Below are 17,102 nucleotides of genomic sequence, written 5' to 3'. Positions count from 1 at the left end.
GCTCTGGGGTCAGAACGACTGGGGGTAGTTGGGCTGCGCGCCTCGATGTCTGCCGGGAGTTGTAGTTCGCCGCGGCCGCGTCACTTTGGCCTCCCCCACTCGGTCTGCCCCGGGAAGGGGTCGGCCGGAGCCTCGCTGGCCGCGCTTTCCTTTGTGGACGTGGCGAGGGGTGCCCGCGCCCTACCCCGAGCCCATTGGCCCCGCCCTCAGGGCCTTCGTGCGCGCTCATTGGTCGGAGGGCGGGGCCTCTGCCCTGCGGAGGCGGGGCCTGGCTGGAAAGCGGCCAAACTGGGCATCTTTCGGAGAACGCAGAACACAGCGTGCAGAGTGAAGCCAGGTTGGATAAACGATAAAGGGGAGCGGGTGCGGTGTGCAGCCCAGGGGGGCTGCGGCTCGGGTGGAGAATTAGGGTTCAGGCCGGAAGCGCTCCCCGGAGCCTGCCTGTGCTCTGTCTAGCCGCGGCGCTGCCCTGCACTTTGCGTGGGATGAGCGCCACGTCTCCCCTCGGACCCTCCCCGACGTGTGGCTCTGGGAGTCTCTCCGTGGGTTCGGTTCCCACGGCTGGTTTCACTTCTGAGAACCCAGCACCCCTTTTTTCCCAACCCCGGCCCTTCCTTAGCCTCAAACTTTGAACCCAGCTCCAGTCTCTTTCCTGTCCCCCCCAGCCCCTTCCACCCTCCTGTGCCATTTCTGTCCGCTTCCTTGTGACCCCTGACGTCTGACCTCCGCCCCTCTGCAGGGACTGACTATGTGGCGACCATCGCTTCTCCTGCTGCTGGTGTTGCTGAGACGGGGCGCCCAGGGGAAGCCGTCCCCGGACGCTGGCCCACATGGCCAGGAAAGGGTGCACCAGACCGCCCCCCTCAGCGAGGCGCCTCATGATGACGCCCACGGGAACTTCCAGTATGACCATGAGGCTTTCCTGGGACGTGAGGTGGCCAAGGAATTCGACCAGCTCAGCCCAGAGGAAAGCCAGACCCGACTGGGGTAGGAGAGAGACGGGGGGAGGGCAGGGGGCAGAGGTGGGGAGGGATAGATGGGCTCATTGATGGGGGACCGGGAATGAAAGAGTGAAGCGGATCTTAGCTCTTTGTGAGATCCAGTAATGAAGTTCTCTCTTCCCTCCTCTGCAAAAACGCTAATTAAGTTAAAATTAAGTCCTCAAGATATGACCTTTGATGACAGGAAGATCTGGGTTCAGACTGTGTCCCTCAAGTCACTTTTTGTTCCTTTGTCCCAGACCCCTCCCCTCCCTGAGCCTCAATTCCCTGCTCCATAAATGGGTCACCAATTCTCCTTGGCAGAAGCTGATGTGAAAAGTGAGACCGGGCATGTAACGAGCCTAGGCAGGGCGGGAAAATGGCTGAGCCCCGAGCCCCAGGGTGAGCAGGTGTCGCCACAAACTTGAGGGGACCTGTGTGGGAGACACAGGGCCAGAGTGCACCTGGGGGCAGGGAGGCAATAGAATCCCACTCCCCACCCCTGCCTGCACTTCCCACTCATGCTCCTGCTTCTCATAAATGTTCACTGAGCACCTAACGAGTGGCAGGCACCTTTCAAGAAGCTGAAATCACAGCAGGGAAAGAATCAGACAGAAGTCCCGGTCCTAAAGGGCACCCGATGGAGAGAAGCACATTAGAGAAGCAAGCAAGGCCCAGAGGAAGTGAAGTGTGGAGGGAAGAGGTGGTGGTGGGGAGGGGTGGTCAGCGGAAGCCTCAGATGAGTTGATATTTGAGCCATGTGGCACAGCATTCTGGGCAGAGGGAACAGTAAGTGCAAAGGCCCTGAGGCAGGAGCTGATCGGTGAGGAACAGCGAGGAGGCGTGTGTGGCTGGGACTCAGTGAGTGAAGTCTGAGGGTGGGAGAGGGTCAGAGAGGGAACTGGCACCTGACCCTGCAGGGTGTTTTGGGCCACGGCGAGGACCTGGGCTTCTGTCTGAGTGAGATGGGGGCCCTGGGAGAGAGCTCTGAGCAGAGAAGAGACAACGTGGGCTAACTTGGGTGTCCACCGGTGCTCGCTGGCTGCGGTGTGGGGGACAGACTGTAGGGAGCTGGTAGAAACAGGGAGTCCAGTAGTGTGGGAGACAAGAGATGATCGTGGCTCTCCCAGGGAGGAGAAAACGGTGGTGGTGGTTGCAAGATTGTGCGAGGATGGAGCTGGAAGGAAGCGCTGTGACAGGAGAGCACATTTAGCAACGCACTTAGGACACTGCCAGGCGGCTTAAAATGTTTGACATAGGTTAACTCTTTAATCCCCACAACCACCCTGTGGGGTAAGTGCTATTCTAAATCCCTATTTAACAGAGGGGAAACGGAGACGATGGGATTTGAACCTAAAATGTCCCTCTGTGGAGCTCGCAGCTCATGGTAGGGCGTGAGTCCTGGAGACCCGGCCGGCTCCAGAGACAGTCTGGCCTGGGGGCAGGGCGGCGCCCAGGCGGGGCAGGCGAGGGTTCTGTCGTCTCGGACTTGGCCCTTGGGGACGGCTGGCCCCGTGGGCCTGAAGGGCGGTGACCGGGAGGAGGGCCCCATGTGGGCTCTTAGAGGCTGGGCGAGCTCCCGGGACGCGGCAGGGCGTGGCCAGCGGGGAGGGGAGGGGCCCTGGAATCGGCCGCTCCCTGGGGGTACCCGGAACCCGCGTTGGGGGGCGTGGTGTGGGGGAGGAGCCCGAGATGGCTCTAGGACTGAGACTGCTACAGCCCCAGCCGGCAGGGGAAAGGTGCGGGGGACGGGGCGGGGCGCTGAGCGGAGGGGGAGGGGCCAGAACGCATGAAGCCCGGGAGGGGGCGGAGTAGGGGCGGAGCGAGATCGGAGGGGAGGAGCCTGGACACGCCCGGTCCGGAAGGGGGCGGAGCATGGCTGGAGGGGAGGAGCCAAAATGCGCGCAGCCCGGGGAGAGGGCAGTACAGGGGGCGGGGTTAGAGAAGAGGCGCCCGAGATAGGCTGAGCCAGGGGAGAGGGGCGTGGCCTGCGACTGAGAGAAGCAGGGGCTGTGCGTGGCCGTGGAATTCCGGGTTCAGAACCAGTATTGGGTCGGGGGTCTCAGCTTGGTCAAGCGTGCAATGGAGCACGTGCAGGGTCGAGGGACGGGCCCAGTGTGGAGGGTGTGGCCCTGGATTGCCATGTATCCCTCCCACTTTGCCGGTCAGTCGTGGACAGCTTTTTCTGCCCTGCATGGGGGTGTGTCTGGGGGCGGGGCATAGGCGATGGGCGGGGCCGTGGGTAGGCGGGGCCTGGACTGACCTGTGCTCCCCGGGTGGCAGGAAGATCGTGGACCGCATGGACCGCGCGGGCGACGGGGACGGCTGGGTGTCGCTGGCCGAGCTCCGCTCGTGGATCGCGCACACGCAGCAGCGGCACATAAGGGACTCGGTGAGCGCGGCCTGGAACACGTACGACACGGACCGCGACGGGCGCGTGGGCTGGGAGGAGCTGCGCAACGCCACCTACGGCCACTACGAGCCCGGTACGCCGGAAGACCTGCAGCCCTGCTCTACCCCCGCACCACGGCCCTGGCCTCGTGGGCCTCCTCGTCCTGAGAACCCCCAACCCATTTACCTAGAATCCAGAACATTTGACCCCTGACCCTTGACCAGCGACTGCTCACTTCTGGGACCCCATCATCCTGAAACCCCCCAATCCCTGACCTCTGGCCTCTCATTCTAGGATCCACGACCTCTGTGGCCCCGTGATTGGGGGACTTCAGTCCCCTGAGTGGGGTTGCCTAATGTCCTGTCATCCTGACCCCTGACCCTGTGAGCCATCATGCTGAGAACCTCAAAGCCATTTACCTGCCCCCCTGACCCTCGTTCCCTCCTCTTTGTCCCCACAGTCCCAGGTCTGCACAGGCCTTGTCCTCTTCTCCCTGGACCCTCAGCCCTGCCTCCTCCCCAGCCTCCCTGCCTCCAGTCTTCCCGCTCCAGCCGGCCCCTCCCACGACCCCAGAGGGTCTTTTTGCACCCACCCAGAGGTGACCCTGCCCCTCCCCTGCTCACAGCGCCCGAGGGCTCCCTAGAGCCCCCAGGAGAGAGTCCCAGCGCCTCAGCCTGCTCTCACCCACCCGTCCCGCTTTGTTTTCCCTGAACCCCCTAGATCTTCAAACCAGTGCATGCTTCAGGCTCTGCAGCTGCTGTTCTCGCTGCTGAAAATGCTCTTCCCCTCTTAGCGTCAGGCAACCTGAGTCTATAAAATTACTGCATTCGAACATGACTTTGGGATCAAACTCGCTAGTGTCAACCCAAAGTCTATCATGAGTGGTGGCGGGACCTTGGGAAGTGTTTTCCTCCCTCTGGGAGATAGTTTTCCTCATTCATCAAGTGCAAATAAATCAGAGAGCCCACTTCACTTGCTTGTTGTGAGGCTTGGATACAGTGTTGTAGGTAAAGAGTTTAGCATATAATAAGCTCTCAACACAAGGGAGCTAACATATATATAATTATTAACGGGCATAGAAATTATTAATAATTCTGAGGATGTCTTCCTGCCCTGAGCCCTGAAGTACACCCCCTTGCCCTTTTCCTCGGCCCTCCTACTGTTACCTCCATTAAAGCCCGTCTCCCTGGGATCCCGCCTTCCCCAGGGGAAGAATTTCACGACGTGGAGGACGCTGAGACTTACAAGAAGATGCTGGCTCGGGACGAGCGGCGCTTCCAGGTGGCCGACCAGGACGGGGACTCGATGGCGACGCGGGAGGAGCTCACAGCCTTCCTGCACCCCGAAGAGTTCCCCCACATGCGGGAGATCGTAATTGCAGTGAGTGGGGGTCTGCAGCTGGCTGCCATCCTCCCACATCCCCCGGGGCCTGTCCAGCCTCCCAGCACTTACCTTGGGGATCCAGTCACCTTCTCTAGGGCACCCAGGCCTCAGACGCTCACCAGATGGGAGGTGTTCTCGCCCATGTCCACTCCCCAGCCCCGGTGTCTAAGCTCTCCCCCCTCACCAATATTTGGGACACAGGGACCCAGCCTGCCCTCAGAAGTTTCTCAGGGAACCCCAATCCTGACTGAGCCTCAGGCAAACCTCAATGCCAGACATGGAGCATCCGTGCACTCTGAGACCGATTTTGCCAGCCCCCCATTTTATTATCAGTCCTTTATAATTTTCAGCTAACTCCTGTTCTATAGTGGAAGGATTTGAACCCACTTCTGCCATTCCTAGCTTTTCCCAAATTATTTTGTAAATGTACTTGCATGTATTTCTCAAATAAGGAATATGTTGATGTGGTTGAACCCACAAAAGATCCAAGAAAGATGAAAGGTCCACTGCCCTCCTCTGTCCGCCAGCCCCTCCTCTAGTCCTGTCCCCACAGGCAGCCCCCTTCTGGTGTCTCCATTTCCAGAGATGCCCTGGGGCTCTGTGACAAGGCCCTTGGGATCAGAGACTCTGGGGCCAGAAGTCCTGGGTTTAAGTCTCAGCCCTGCCACTCCCTGGCTGTGTGACCTTGGGCAAGTTGCTTAACCTCTCTGGGCCTTAATTTCCTCCTCTGTAAAATGGTGGTGCTGATAATGATCCTAACACCAAGGGTTGTTCTAGGGATTAGATGAATTAGTACATCTAAAAGCAGCCTGTGGTGAATGCTGCTTACTTTTGTACTACTAATACATGTACACAGTCCCATTATCCCCATTTTTACACAATTGGTAGCATCCTCTTTTGTGTTTCTGCACTCTAGATTTTCACTTGACAATACATCTTTGAGATTATTTCACAGAAGCCTGTGAGAACATCCCCGTCCTTTTCCACAGCTGTGTAGTACTCCACTGCAGGCTGTGCTGTAATTTATTTACCCAGTTCTGTTGCTGGACATGTGGGCTGGTTCTTGTCTTCTGCTTTTAAAAACAAACAAACATGGAATAACCTTGAATATACATGTCATTTTACAGTCACATGTCAGTACAGCTACAGGATTAAACTTCTAGGAGGTTCTCACATTAAAACATTTTCATAGTTTCTCTGGAATTCAAATATAAGTGGGCATCCTGTATTTTATCTGTAAACTTTAAATTGGGGTGGCTGGACTTTGCTAGAAGATGGTAGGGACGGTTGCCCCTTCTTATAGTGAATACGTTTGATTGGAAAAGTAGGGAGACACACAAGCTGTTTTGCTTAAAAAGTACAGAAAAAAAAAACAAAAACACAAAGAGCAGAGATGTCGAGTGTGTTTCAAAGTGGACCTTGGAGTGCGATGTGTTTAAATGTAAAATGGTGTGAGGGTCTCGGCCTGTTAAAAGTAAGGAGGTCCCTCCTCATTTGAGAGTGTTTGCTGGGGTGTGCGAAAGTTCTTAGGGACTCTTTATTGAGCACCTACAGTGTGTTAGTCCTCAAAAGCAAGTATCAAGCACCTACTGTGTGCAGGCCCAGAAACGCTTATTGAGCACTCCTGCATATTAAGGGGTGAGAATAACAGACATGTGGGGCCAACCTGTGCCTCACAGGACTTTGGGGTCCCCTGGGCCCTGCCCACCAAATGCCAAGAGTGCCCCCATCACTGGGACATCCCAGATCCCAGAAAGCCTTGAATTTTCCCAAATGCCCCCTTGGGGGCAGTTCTGCCCTATTGAGACCCACTGCTGAACTCCTGGTCCCCACGGCTGCCCCAAAACCAGGTTCCCTGAGAGAACCTCACACATCCTGACCCCAGGGGTCCAGCCCCTTCCTCTCCCAACACCCCCAGCCCCGAGCCAGGTGCCCTGATCCCTAGCTCCAGTGCCTTTTCTCCCCAGGAAACCCTGGAGGACCTGGACAAGAACAAAGATGGCTACGTCCAAGTGGATGAGTACATCGGTGAGTGGGGCCCATCCCCTCCCCAAGGATGCCTGTCCTTCCCCGAGTGTGGGTGGCAGCCCCATGTGTGACACCCGTAGGAATGCACTGGCCCTCTGACGCGGGGCAGGGGCACCGCCCGAGACCCTGCATCTTTCAGACATTTACCAGGCACCTGATGTGCACAGTAACAGGCCCAAAAACATTTATCCAGCACCCACTGTGCGCCAGGCCCAGGAAACATTTAACAAGCACCTACTGTGTGCAGGTCCAAGAAACATTTATTGAGCTCCTACTATGTGCAGGCCCAGGAAACAGTTTTTTTTAATTTTTTATTCTAGTAACATTTATGCAACCTAAAATTTCCCTTTTTATCACATTCAAATGTATAATTCAGTGCTGTTAATTACGTTCACAATGTTGTGCAACCATCACCACCATCCGTTAACCAAAACTTTTCTATAAGCCAGAACAGAAACTCTGTACCAACTAAACATTAACTCATTCTCTAACCTACCTTAGCCCCTGGTAACCTGTATTCTAGTTTCTGATGCTATGAGTTTGCTTATTCTAATTGTTTAATAACAGTGAATCATACAATGTTTGTACTTTTGTGTCTGGTTTATTTCATGCAACATGATACCTGCGAGGTTCATCTATGCTGTAGCGTGTATCAGAACTTCGTTCCTTTTTATGGCTGAATAATATTCCAGCTCATGGATAAACCATTTGGTTTATCCAGCTCATCTATTTGTGGGCACTCGAGTTGCCTCTATCTTTTGGCAATTAGGAATAATGCCTCTATGAACAAATATCTGTGCAAATATCTGTTTGAGTCTCTGCTTTTCACTTCTTTTGCTTTTTCAAATTCTCTTCTTTTTTCTTTCAGCTCCTCAGCCTTAATCATTTCCATTTTCTTATCTTCAAGATCACCGATTCTTCCTTCTGCCAGCTCCAATCTGTTGTTGAAGCCCTCTAGGGAATTTTGCATGTCAGTGATGATGGTCTTCAACTCCAGTGTTTCTGTTTGGTTCCTTTTAAAATTTCTCTTATTCATTAATAAGATTTCATATTGTTCATTCATCGTTTTCCTGATATCCTTTAGTTCTTTCTCTATGTTTTCCTTTATCTTCTTGGGCATATTAAGGGTCATTTTTGCAAAGTATCTATTTGTCTGGTAAGTCCAAAGTCTAGTACTCTTCCTTGGTGGTTTCTTGATTTTTATCTTGTTCCTTTGGCTGGACCATCATTTCCTGTTCCTTTGTTTGTCTTGTAGTCTTTTGTTCCACACTGTACATTTTGATATTTGGAACTGTTGATTTTGGAATTTAGTCCCTGAATGTCTTTTCCTACAACAGAGACTTCCTTAGGTGCCAGAAGCTAACGAAAACAAACTGACCAACTTGCAAACCACCTTTCACGGTCTTTGCCAGTTGGCTCTGCTCTGCCTGGAGCCCTCCTTCTGAGTTTCCCCCTCCTCCCAAGAAGAGCAACCTGAGGCAGGTGAAAGATGCAGGGCCTTGCCCTCTGACCTGAGCCCATGGGGAGGCTGCTTCTTGTCCTGGGCTGGTGCTTGCTCGTGGCTTCCAGAATCCCCCCTTGCAGAATTCAAATGTCCCCTCTGCTCCCTGGGAAATAGACTTTGTCCCCCTCCTCCGTGTTCCATGTGTGACAGTGCAGATAATCCTTTGCCCCACTTTGACTTAATTCCTTCTTATACTGCTTTAGCTCTACAAGCTGCTTTTTCCTGTCTGGCAAGTTCTGGGAGGGTGAACCCAAGACAAGTTTCTTGGTTCAGTATTTAGGCGTCCATAGGAAAGACTGGCACTGGTTTAGAGGCACCCCAAAATGTGCATAGGGGTTTACTCCACTCCTCCTGACCAGGGCCAGGAACCCAGAGTGGGGGTGCAGTCTGGCTCTCCAGCCCCTGGGGAGGGCTTTGTCCACCATTGTTTGTTTGGGTTGTTTTTCCCTGAAAACAAGTTTTATTTAAATAAGAGTTTAAATGCATTCCATAACCTTAAAACCTAAGGAAACAACCACCACAAAAAACCTCAACCACCGGTTTTGTTGGACAGCCATTGCCGGTAAAATGCACTTTTTGAGCTAGCTGAATGACGGCCACATCGGTTTGAAAATGTGTTCCCTGGTCAAACGTTGAACCCTGACAGAAGGTGGGCCTCCTGCTCTGGTGGCCGTGGGTGTGGACATCCTGTAGCTAGGGTATTACGTCTGGTCAAAAAGAACAAAGAGCTGGGTGACAAGCCAGATGTCCTATCGCTTCCCTAGAAGGAAGGGGCCTCTCGGGGCTCTGCCCGCCTGGTCAGCTTGGAGCCACCGAAGCATCTCCCTCTTGTCACCCAAAGGCTTCCTCTCGTGGTCCAGCCACCGTGGCTGCCTCCGTGGTCTGGGGGCTCTGGGCATGGCTGAAGCGTCAAGTTCTTGCTGTGTTTCCGGCTGGACACTCGTCAGGCCCCCATGGCGTGACCTCCCTTTTCAGTTTATGGCATGCAGGGGTGACACTGGTCAAAGTTACAAGTGGACCCACACCTGGTGACGTTATCCATGCTGGGAGGGTTTCAAATTTGTGACAAGGGACAGAAGGGAGAGTTTTCTGCTCGTTGCAAGGATATCTTTGCTTCGGCTTCAGTGAACCCCAAACCCTTAAAACCCATGGGCCTTCGGTGGGGTGTTCCTCAGCCAGTGAGCCCCCTAAAAGGGGTCCCTTCTCCACATTCTGGAGGCTCAATTACATGTCACAGGCTCATTTCTCCTTAAACACCTTCACGGGTTTCTTCTTACCGTGGTCACCAGTGATCCCTTGCCTGGTAGTGAGTTTTCCTGCCGCTTCTCCGTGGCTTTCTTACATGGCTGGGCTCCTGTGCTCACCCCCTCTTGTATCAGCAAAGGGGTTGAAGGAGTGGAGGTTTGGGTTCGCGATGGCGGGGTGGGGGTCGGAGCATTGGGAAGTGAGGGGGCTGCGGGGGGAGCTGTGGGGTCTTTGGCTCGGTGACTGGGATCATCCACCGTGGTTAAAGCCGCGTTTTCTTGATTTGGCCCTCGCCCAGTGGTTGCAACCCTTTTGCTGTTTCTGGGGTTGGCTCTGCCAATTTTTGCGAGCGGTTCAGAGATTCTCGTGGGTACGGCACCTTGGAGGGTCTTGGTTGACCAGCAAATCTCAGGAAAGATTTTTTTTGCACATCTACTGTGTACAGGCCTAAAAAACCTTTATTGAGCACCTGCTGTGTGACAGACCTAGGAAACATTTGTTGAGCACCTACTACATGTTAGAGATTGAGGCTATAGCAAGAGAATAACACAGACAAAGTCCCTTCCCTGGAGGGTCAGCAGTTTCCACAAAATTGGTTCTTGGGGCTGCATTTGGTTGGGGCGGGAGGTCAGGGACTTGTCTTGGAGCTGCATTTGTGTAGCAAAGTGTTTTGTCTCCTGGTGCTTGGGATGTTGGGGGAACTCTCAGGACACCTCCCAATTTCCCCTTGGCCCTGCCGCAGTCCCTGCCCTCGGGGCGAACAGTTTGGGCGAGGGGAAAGCTACCAAACTTGGAAGTTTTTGAAGGTTGAAAACAGTTTTCGCTGGAATGCTTTTATGGAACAAACCTGCAGGCAAGACATTTTTGTTTTAAGCATATATATATATATATATATATATATTTTTTTTTACATCTGTGAGGAAGATAGAAGCCTTTAGAATTTTCTGTTTGGGGGAGGTGCCAGGGAGGATGGGGTGTGCGGGCCAGCCACAGTTTCCCCGTTTGTAAATGGGGGTAACAGAGACCCCACCACAGACAATGACTCATGGCCCTGCTTGGATGTAGTGAGTTGGTGCGTGTCTGGAGCTTGGCACTGGGGACAGCCTGTGGACCCAGAAAATGCCAGCTTCCAGCCACAGGGGCCTCAGCCCCTTGGCACTGTCAGGCGCCCGAGCATTGCCGACCCCTCGTATCCTGGCACCAGGGACCTTCCGGGCTGAGCTGAGATGGGGGAGTGACTGAGCCCGACGAGGCGCTGGGGAAGGGCACCCTCAGGGGCAGCCCCTGAGGCAGGACAGCGGGCAGCAGGGACAGGTGGAGCCAAAACAATAAGACAATAACAGTAATGCCGTATTTCTTCTAGTATAAGATGCCATCATTTGTCAGCTATACCCGTCTTCTATATACCGTTAAGAAAGAAACAAAACTGCCAAATCGAACTGTGCCTCGGTTTGATTAAGTCCCAGCCCGAAACAGAGATGCCAAAAGGCAAAAACGGCGTGCCTCTTGGACTCCGTGAAATACGGTCACGGCTTACCTGTTGGAGCACATACAGTGGCTGGCACTTACCCATTCCGCAAGTGTTTACAGAGCGCCTGCTGCATGCCAGGCACTGTCCTGGTCCCTGGGGGGACAACTGTGCACCGGGCAAAAGGCCCGGCCCTCCTGGGGGAGACAGATCATGGACAAGATTCATCAGCCACGGGTAAATGTGCCGGTTGGGATAAAGTGCAAGGGGACAAAACCCAGAGCAGCATGTCAGAAGGGCCGTGCTGCAGTCTGTCTGAGGAGTTGAGGGTGACGTGAGAGCGCAGCAAGCCCCGGGCGTGTGGGGAACACCCTTCCAGGCAGAGGGAACAGCCAATGCAAAGGCTCAGAGGCAGGCATGTGCTGATGGTTTGAGGAGCAGAGAGGAGGTCAGCGTGGCTGCTGCCGGGGGACAAATGTTGATGGTCCTACCAAGGTTTTTCTCTTTTTCATAACTTCATCCCATTCAGCTTCATCCCAATCCTGTGAGGCAGATGCCCGTTTTACAGGGGACAGCCAGGGCCCAGGGAGTTGGGGCATTGGCCAAAGGCAGCACAGCCAGAAAGAGATGGGGCTGGGGTTTGGACCCTGGCGGCCAGGTTCTGGGGGCCCCACGCCCTTAATCGGTGCTGTGGGTTGTCCCTGAGCAGTCACCTGTCAAAGTGCACCGAAGCTCCCGCGCCTGGGAAATTCTGGCGGCTCCTCAATAATTAAGCGTCGAGTTACCCCATGACCTGGCAATCCCAGAAATGATGACTTAGGGCCATTTTAAAGAGAATTACAATTAGCAGCAGCAGCAGCAGCAGCGCCTTGCTGGTCGTTGGCTCAGTGTTTGGGGCGTCCTCCTGTCGGCTCGTGGGTTCCGATGCAGCTCGGCTTTGTGCCCGGCGTGGGAAGACTGGTCGTGCCTTCCGAGTCCACCCATGGGTGCCTTCTCCATGCCAGTCCCTGGGGCCAGGTGCTCAAGGAACATTTAAAAATAATCGAAAACAAATGAGAGGCTCCAGTAACCTTGAGCGGTTCTTAGGGGTGAGAGTCTGGAGCTGAAATTGGAGCTTTATGTCCTCTCCTGTGACCCAGCGGGAAACATCTTGGCCCCTTATAATCGCGTCCATCTTCCTCTCGGGGCCTGCCCTGTGCCACCCAGTGTCCACGTGGTTTCACAGAGCAAAAGCACAGCCTGTGAGTTGGGATTTGTTTCTAATCCCATTGAAACAGAAGGGGAAACTGAGGCAGAGGAAGGCAGAGCAAGTGCCGGGGGCCTGGCAGGGCCCAGGTGTTGGGGTGTGCGGCCAGGGGGCCCTGACGTCGCCCCTCTCTCCTCGGCCCCCAGCGGACCTGTACTCGGCGGCGCCCGGCGAGGAGGAGCCGGCCTGGGTGCAGACGGAGCGGGAGCAGTTCCGTGACTTCCGGGACCTGAACAAGGACGGGCGGCTGGATGGGAGCGAGGTTGGCTACTGGGTGCTGCCCCCCGCCCAGGACCAGCCCCTGGTGGAGGCAAATCACCTGCTGCACGAGAGCGACACAGACAAGGTGGGCGTGGGGGAGAGAAAGGGGGGCTGAGGAGTGGAGGGGGTGGGAGAGGGGCTCCGAGAGAGAAGGGGGCAAGACCCAGAGCGGGACGGAGACCCAGGGAGGGGGACGGAGACCCAGGGAGGGGGACAGAGACCCAGAGGGGGGATGGAGACCCAGAGGGGGGATGGAGACCCAGGGAGGGGGACGGAGACCCAGAGAAGGGGGGACAGAACCTGAGAGAGGGGAACAGAGGCCCAGAGAGAGGGGTCTGGAGGCCTGGGAGGACATACTCAGATTTGGGGAGTTTCTCACCAGCAGGACCCTGTGTCCCCTGCTGACCTTTGACCTTCCCACCAGGACGGGCGGCTGAGCAAGGCCGAGATCCTGGGCAACTGGAACATGTTTGTGGGCAGCCAGGCTACCAACTACGGTGAGGACCTAACACGTCACCACGACGAGCTTTGAGCCCCAGCGCGCCCCCACAGCATGGTGGCCCCCGTGGGATTGGCCCGAGGAGCAGCCACAGCGGCCAGGCCCCCTGGCTCCCGGCCCTGCCCTTGTGGACGCAGCCCCCACCAGCCACCTGCCCCCCGGGCTCTCACTGACTAGCTCAGCTTCTCTCCCTGAGACCCCCAGACCCCTCCTCACCCCTTCACCCCTCCCCAGGGGGCTCTCACAGACCTGGAGGGTCACCGCCGTTTCTCACTGGCAGAATCTCCCAGCACAGACCCCTAGACCCCACCCCAGTCTCCAAGAGCCTCCACTACACCCCCGCCCCCCAAATCTGAGCCCAATCCACACGGACTGAGAAACACTCACCCGGCCTGGCCCTGCCCCAGGACACCCCCCCTCTGTCAGGGAGGCAATAAAATCCAGTGTTGGGGCCTCGTCTGTGTGTCTGTCTCTCTGAGGGGGACATGGGGGCCTTGGCGAGGAAACAGGGGCTGTGACTGGAAAAGGAGTGTTCTTGGAGTTGGGGGGAACATGAGCTGAGGGAGGGGAAAAGGCATTTGAAGAGGGGGCCTGAGTGTGGCAAACTTCTGGGGTGTCCCTAGAGAAGAGAATTGAAGATAGCAGCCTGGACCCAGCCATCTCATCACGTCACAGCAAGGGCTTGCGCTGCAACATGGCTTGTCACTGTTGATGGTGACCGTAACCTCCTGCATGAGGTAGTGCTTGTCGAGTTTCTCCACTGTAAAAGTGCACGCCGTCCCCCCTTTCCATGCTGGTCTCTGGAAGGAAGTCACTGCCCAGCTCACTGTTAGCAAGACGGAGTTATACTCCACTGCTTTGAGGGCAGAGCGTCTATATAAAGAATTTGGAATTCTTCTGCATCAGAGGCTTGTCTGTTTTCTGCCATTTACTTATTTATTCAATTATATACTTATATAAGTATGGGTATTTATTTTTACTGTGCGTTCTAATCCAATCCCACCTCCTTTGGTGCTCAAATGGTTCTGGCTTTGGACTCGGGGAGCTCTTTCAGTTGCCCCCCATGTCCCTCTGAGGTATCCCCATCATTGTGCGTGGGTTTTAAAGCATGTCCTTACTTTCTGGCCCTACAAGAGGCTCAAGCTCACCTTATGTATTTCCTGCCCCTGTCCTAGAATTAGCAATGGGCCCTGGTTTTAGAAAACACGATCTGGGCTGTGGGTGTGCTCACTGATACCTGGGTGTCTACAGGCTTCAAAAACTTTAAATATTGGGAGTTATTTTGTGCCCCAGATTCTGATCTATCTTGGTGACTGTGCCATGTGACCATGCAAATAATGCATAGACTACATTTGTTGTGTGTAGTTTTCTGTAGATATCAATTAATTCCCGGTGATTAATAGAGTTGTTCAAATTTTCTATTCTTTACTGATTTTTTGTTTTCTTTTGTTTTGTTTTTTGGTCTAGTTGTTTCATCAGTTGCTGAGGGGGAGTATTATCTTCAAGTATGAGTGTGGAATTTCCCATTTCTCTTGTTTCATGTATTTTGAAGCTCTCCTATTAGATGCATACATATTTATAATTGTTATATGTCTTCCTGATGTATCGGCCTTTTTATCATGGGCTTCCTTATCTCTTGCAATTGTCTTTGTCTTGAAGTTTACTTTGTTTGGTATCAATATGGCAACTCCAGCCTTCTTTTGCTTACCATTTGCATGGTATATTCCATCTAATTTCTCTCAATCTGTGTATTTTATTTAAAGTGGGTTTCTTACAGACAGCATGTAGTTGGCTCTTTGTTTTTGACCCTTTTGAGAAGCTCTGCCTTTTAACTGGAGTGTTTTGTCCATTAGTGTTTAATGTAACTACTGATACAATTGGATTTAGGTGCACTGTTTTATTACTACTTTTCCTATTTTTTCCTTCTACTTTTTGATATACTGTTCCCTTCCCTGCTTTTATGTTAATTGAATATTTTAAAAATTCAATCTTTTCACTTTTTAACTATACCTTTTGCACTATTTGTTTAGTGGTTGCTCCAAGAATTATAACATATCATAAACTTTTCACTGTCTGCTTAGAAATAGTATTTTCCCAGTTTATGTAAAATGTAGAAGTCTTGCAATTGTGTAAGTACATTTAATCATGCCTTTTCCCCAAGGTTGTCATGTATATTGTTGCAGCTTACAATGTATATAGATGTAATACAAATGCTAAAATGTTGGCGTTAAACAGACAAATGCATTTTAAAGGAATTAAGAGGAAGCAAGTTAATCTCTGACATACATATTTACTGTTTCCAGTGCTCTTCACCCTTCCATCTGGTTTCATTTCCCTTCTGCCTAAAGAGCTTTCTTTAGCATTTTTGCTGTCAGTAAATTCACTTAGTTTTCTTTTTTGTGAAAATGTCTTAATTTTGCCTTCATTCCGGAAGGAAATTTTCATTTGAATATAGAATATAGAATTCTGGGTTGACAGGTTTGATTGCTTTTTCTTTCAGTACTTTAAGGAATTTGCAGCTCAAATTTCATTTAGGTTCTTTTAGACTTAGCCGGGCTTCATGTAGGTGTGGTTCAGGGTCAGGCCTTGATTGTTTCTCAAGAGAAGTCAGTAGTCATTTAAGTCCCCTTTATATATTGAATTGTTTTCCTCTTGCTGCTATTATGAATTTCTCTTTATCTTTAGTTTTCAACAGTTTGGTTACAAAGTACCAGGCATAGTTTTCTTAGTATTAATCCTGCTTAGTATTCACTGAGCTTCTTTGATCTGTAGGTTGAGGTTTTCCACTAAATTTTTAAAAGTTCCAACGTGATTTCTTCTAATATGTATTTTTTTCTGCCTCATTCTCTCTCTTTGCCTCCTAGACTCCAATTACTTACAGGATATTGTCCCACAAGTGCCTGAGGCTCTGTTCATTTTTAAAAGAAATTGTTTTTCTGTCTTTTCTTCAGATTGCTTAATTTCCAAATTCCCTTAAGTTCAGTGATTCTTTTTCCTGCATTCCCAGCTTGCTATTTTGCCTATGCAGTGAACTTTTATTTCAGATATTTTATTTTTCAATTCAAAAATTTCAAATTTAATTCCTTTTCAGTTTTATTTCTGCACCAAGATTTCCTGTCTTTTTTATTCATTAAAAGAACACTTTCCTGTAGGTTCTTGCACATATTTTTAAAAGATATGTTTAAAACCTTTTTTTTTCTTATTCCAACATATGGGTCATCTCAGAGTTGGTCTCAGTTGATAGCCTTTTCTCTAGAGAATGGGTCATATTCTATTTGTTTCTATCTGGAGTTTGGGGTTGTATACTGGATTCTCTTTAGAACTCTGGAGTCTGTTATGTTCTTCTGAAGAGTTGTGATTATTTTTCCCTAAGCAATGTCTTGACTTCGCTGATCTCAAACCGTAACCTCTGTAAACTGTTTCTCCTTTGGAATTTGCAGCTCAAACTTCAGTTAGATTCTTTTAGGCTTAGCTGGGCTTCATGTAGGTGTGGTTCAGGGTCAGCTAGATATATCTGGGTAGAATATACAACAAAACTTTGGCATACCCCTTCTCTTGGGAGGTACCTCATCACTTACAGTGCCTGTTTCTGGCGCTTTGGGCTAGGAAGACTGGATTTTTCCTTGGTGCTTCAGCTGCCCCCCGTGGCATGGATAGAACCTGCCACAGACTAAACTCTGTAAAAATGGGAAACTCACGTCGTGTTTCTTTTTTTCTCTGAGTATCAACTCCCCTCCAGTGTCTGCTTGCTTCTGTTTGCTCTCCAGTGCCATCAGGTAATTGTTTTATATTTTATCCAGTTTACAGCTGTTGTCTGTGGGAGGGTTGGAATTTGAATCCAAGTGTATTTGATCCCAAGATTTTAATATACTTCTTCCTAGTGACTGGAGGTGGAGAATGGGTTTTAGGGGGAGTAAATCTCTGGGAGCTGGATGTTTAAAAACATTTTTGCATGTTTTTTAATCAAAATAATGTTCACACATAGTAACTAATTAACTTGAATGGAACAGCTTATGGAAAGCTGCCTGGCACCTTCTCACCCTTAGTGCCCCTCCCAAAAATTTATTTTTAAAAATCTTTTATAGATTTTTATTTA

At 51.7% G+C, this 17,102-nt stretch overlaps 1 protein-coding gene across 4 annotated transcripts; it reads left to right on the top strand.

Annotated features, from left to right (window-relative positions):
- Window positions 1-96: 96 nt before the first annotated feature.
- RCN3 (reticulocalbin 3) lies at window positions 97-13,463 on the top strand. Of its 4 annotated transcripts, none has more exons than XM_037819987.1 (7): window positions 97-337; window positions 740-987; window positions 3,264-3,466; window positions 4,580-4,752; window positions 6,723-6,783; window positions 12,393-12,592; window positions 12,932-13,463. In XM_037819987.1, exons 2-7 carry the CDS (start codon window positions 749-751, stop codon window positions 13,037-13,039), a joined length of 984 nt encoding a protein of 327 aa, XP_037675915.1. In that variant the 5' UTR covers window positions 97-337; window positions 740-748; the 3' UTR covers window positions 13,040-13,463. The 4 variants fall into 4 exon arrangements, with proteins under 4 accessions (XP_037675915.1, XP_037675914.1, XP_037675917.1 ...); XM_037819986.1 differs by lacking the exon at window positions 97-337 and adding an exon at window positions 366-542; XM_037819989.1 differs by lacking the exons at window positions 97-337; window positions 740-987 and adding an exon at window positions 1,345-1,382.
- Window positions 13,464-17,102: the final 3,639 nt, after the last annotated feature.

This window comes from Choloepus didactylus, chromosome 27, assembly GCF_015220235.1.
Source record: "Choloepus didactylus isolate mChoDid1 chromosome 27, mChoDid1.pri, whole genome shotgun sequence".
Classification (NCBI taxonomy): domain Eukaryota; kingdom Metazoa; phylum Chordata; class Mammalia; order Pilosa; family Megalonychidae; genus Choloepus; species Choloepus didactylus.
Note: the sequence above shows the minus strand (reverse complement) of the source record. Positions and strands in the feature narration are given on the sequence as shown.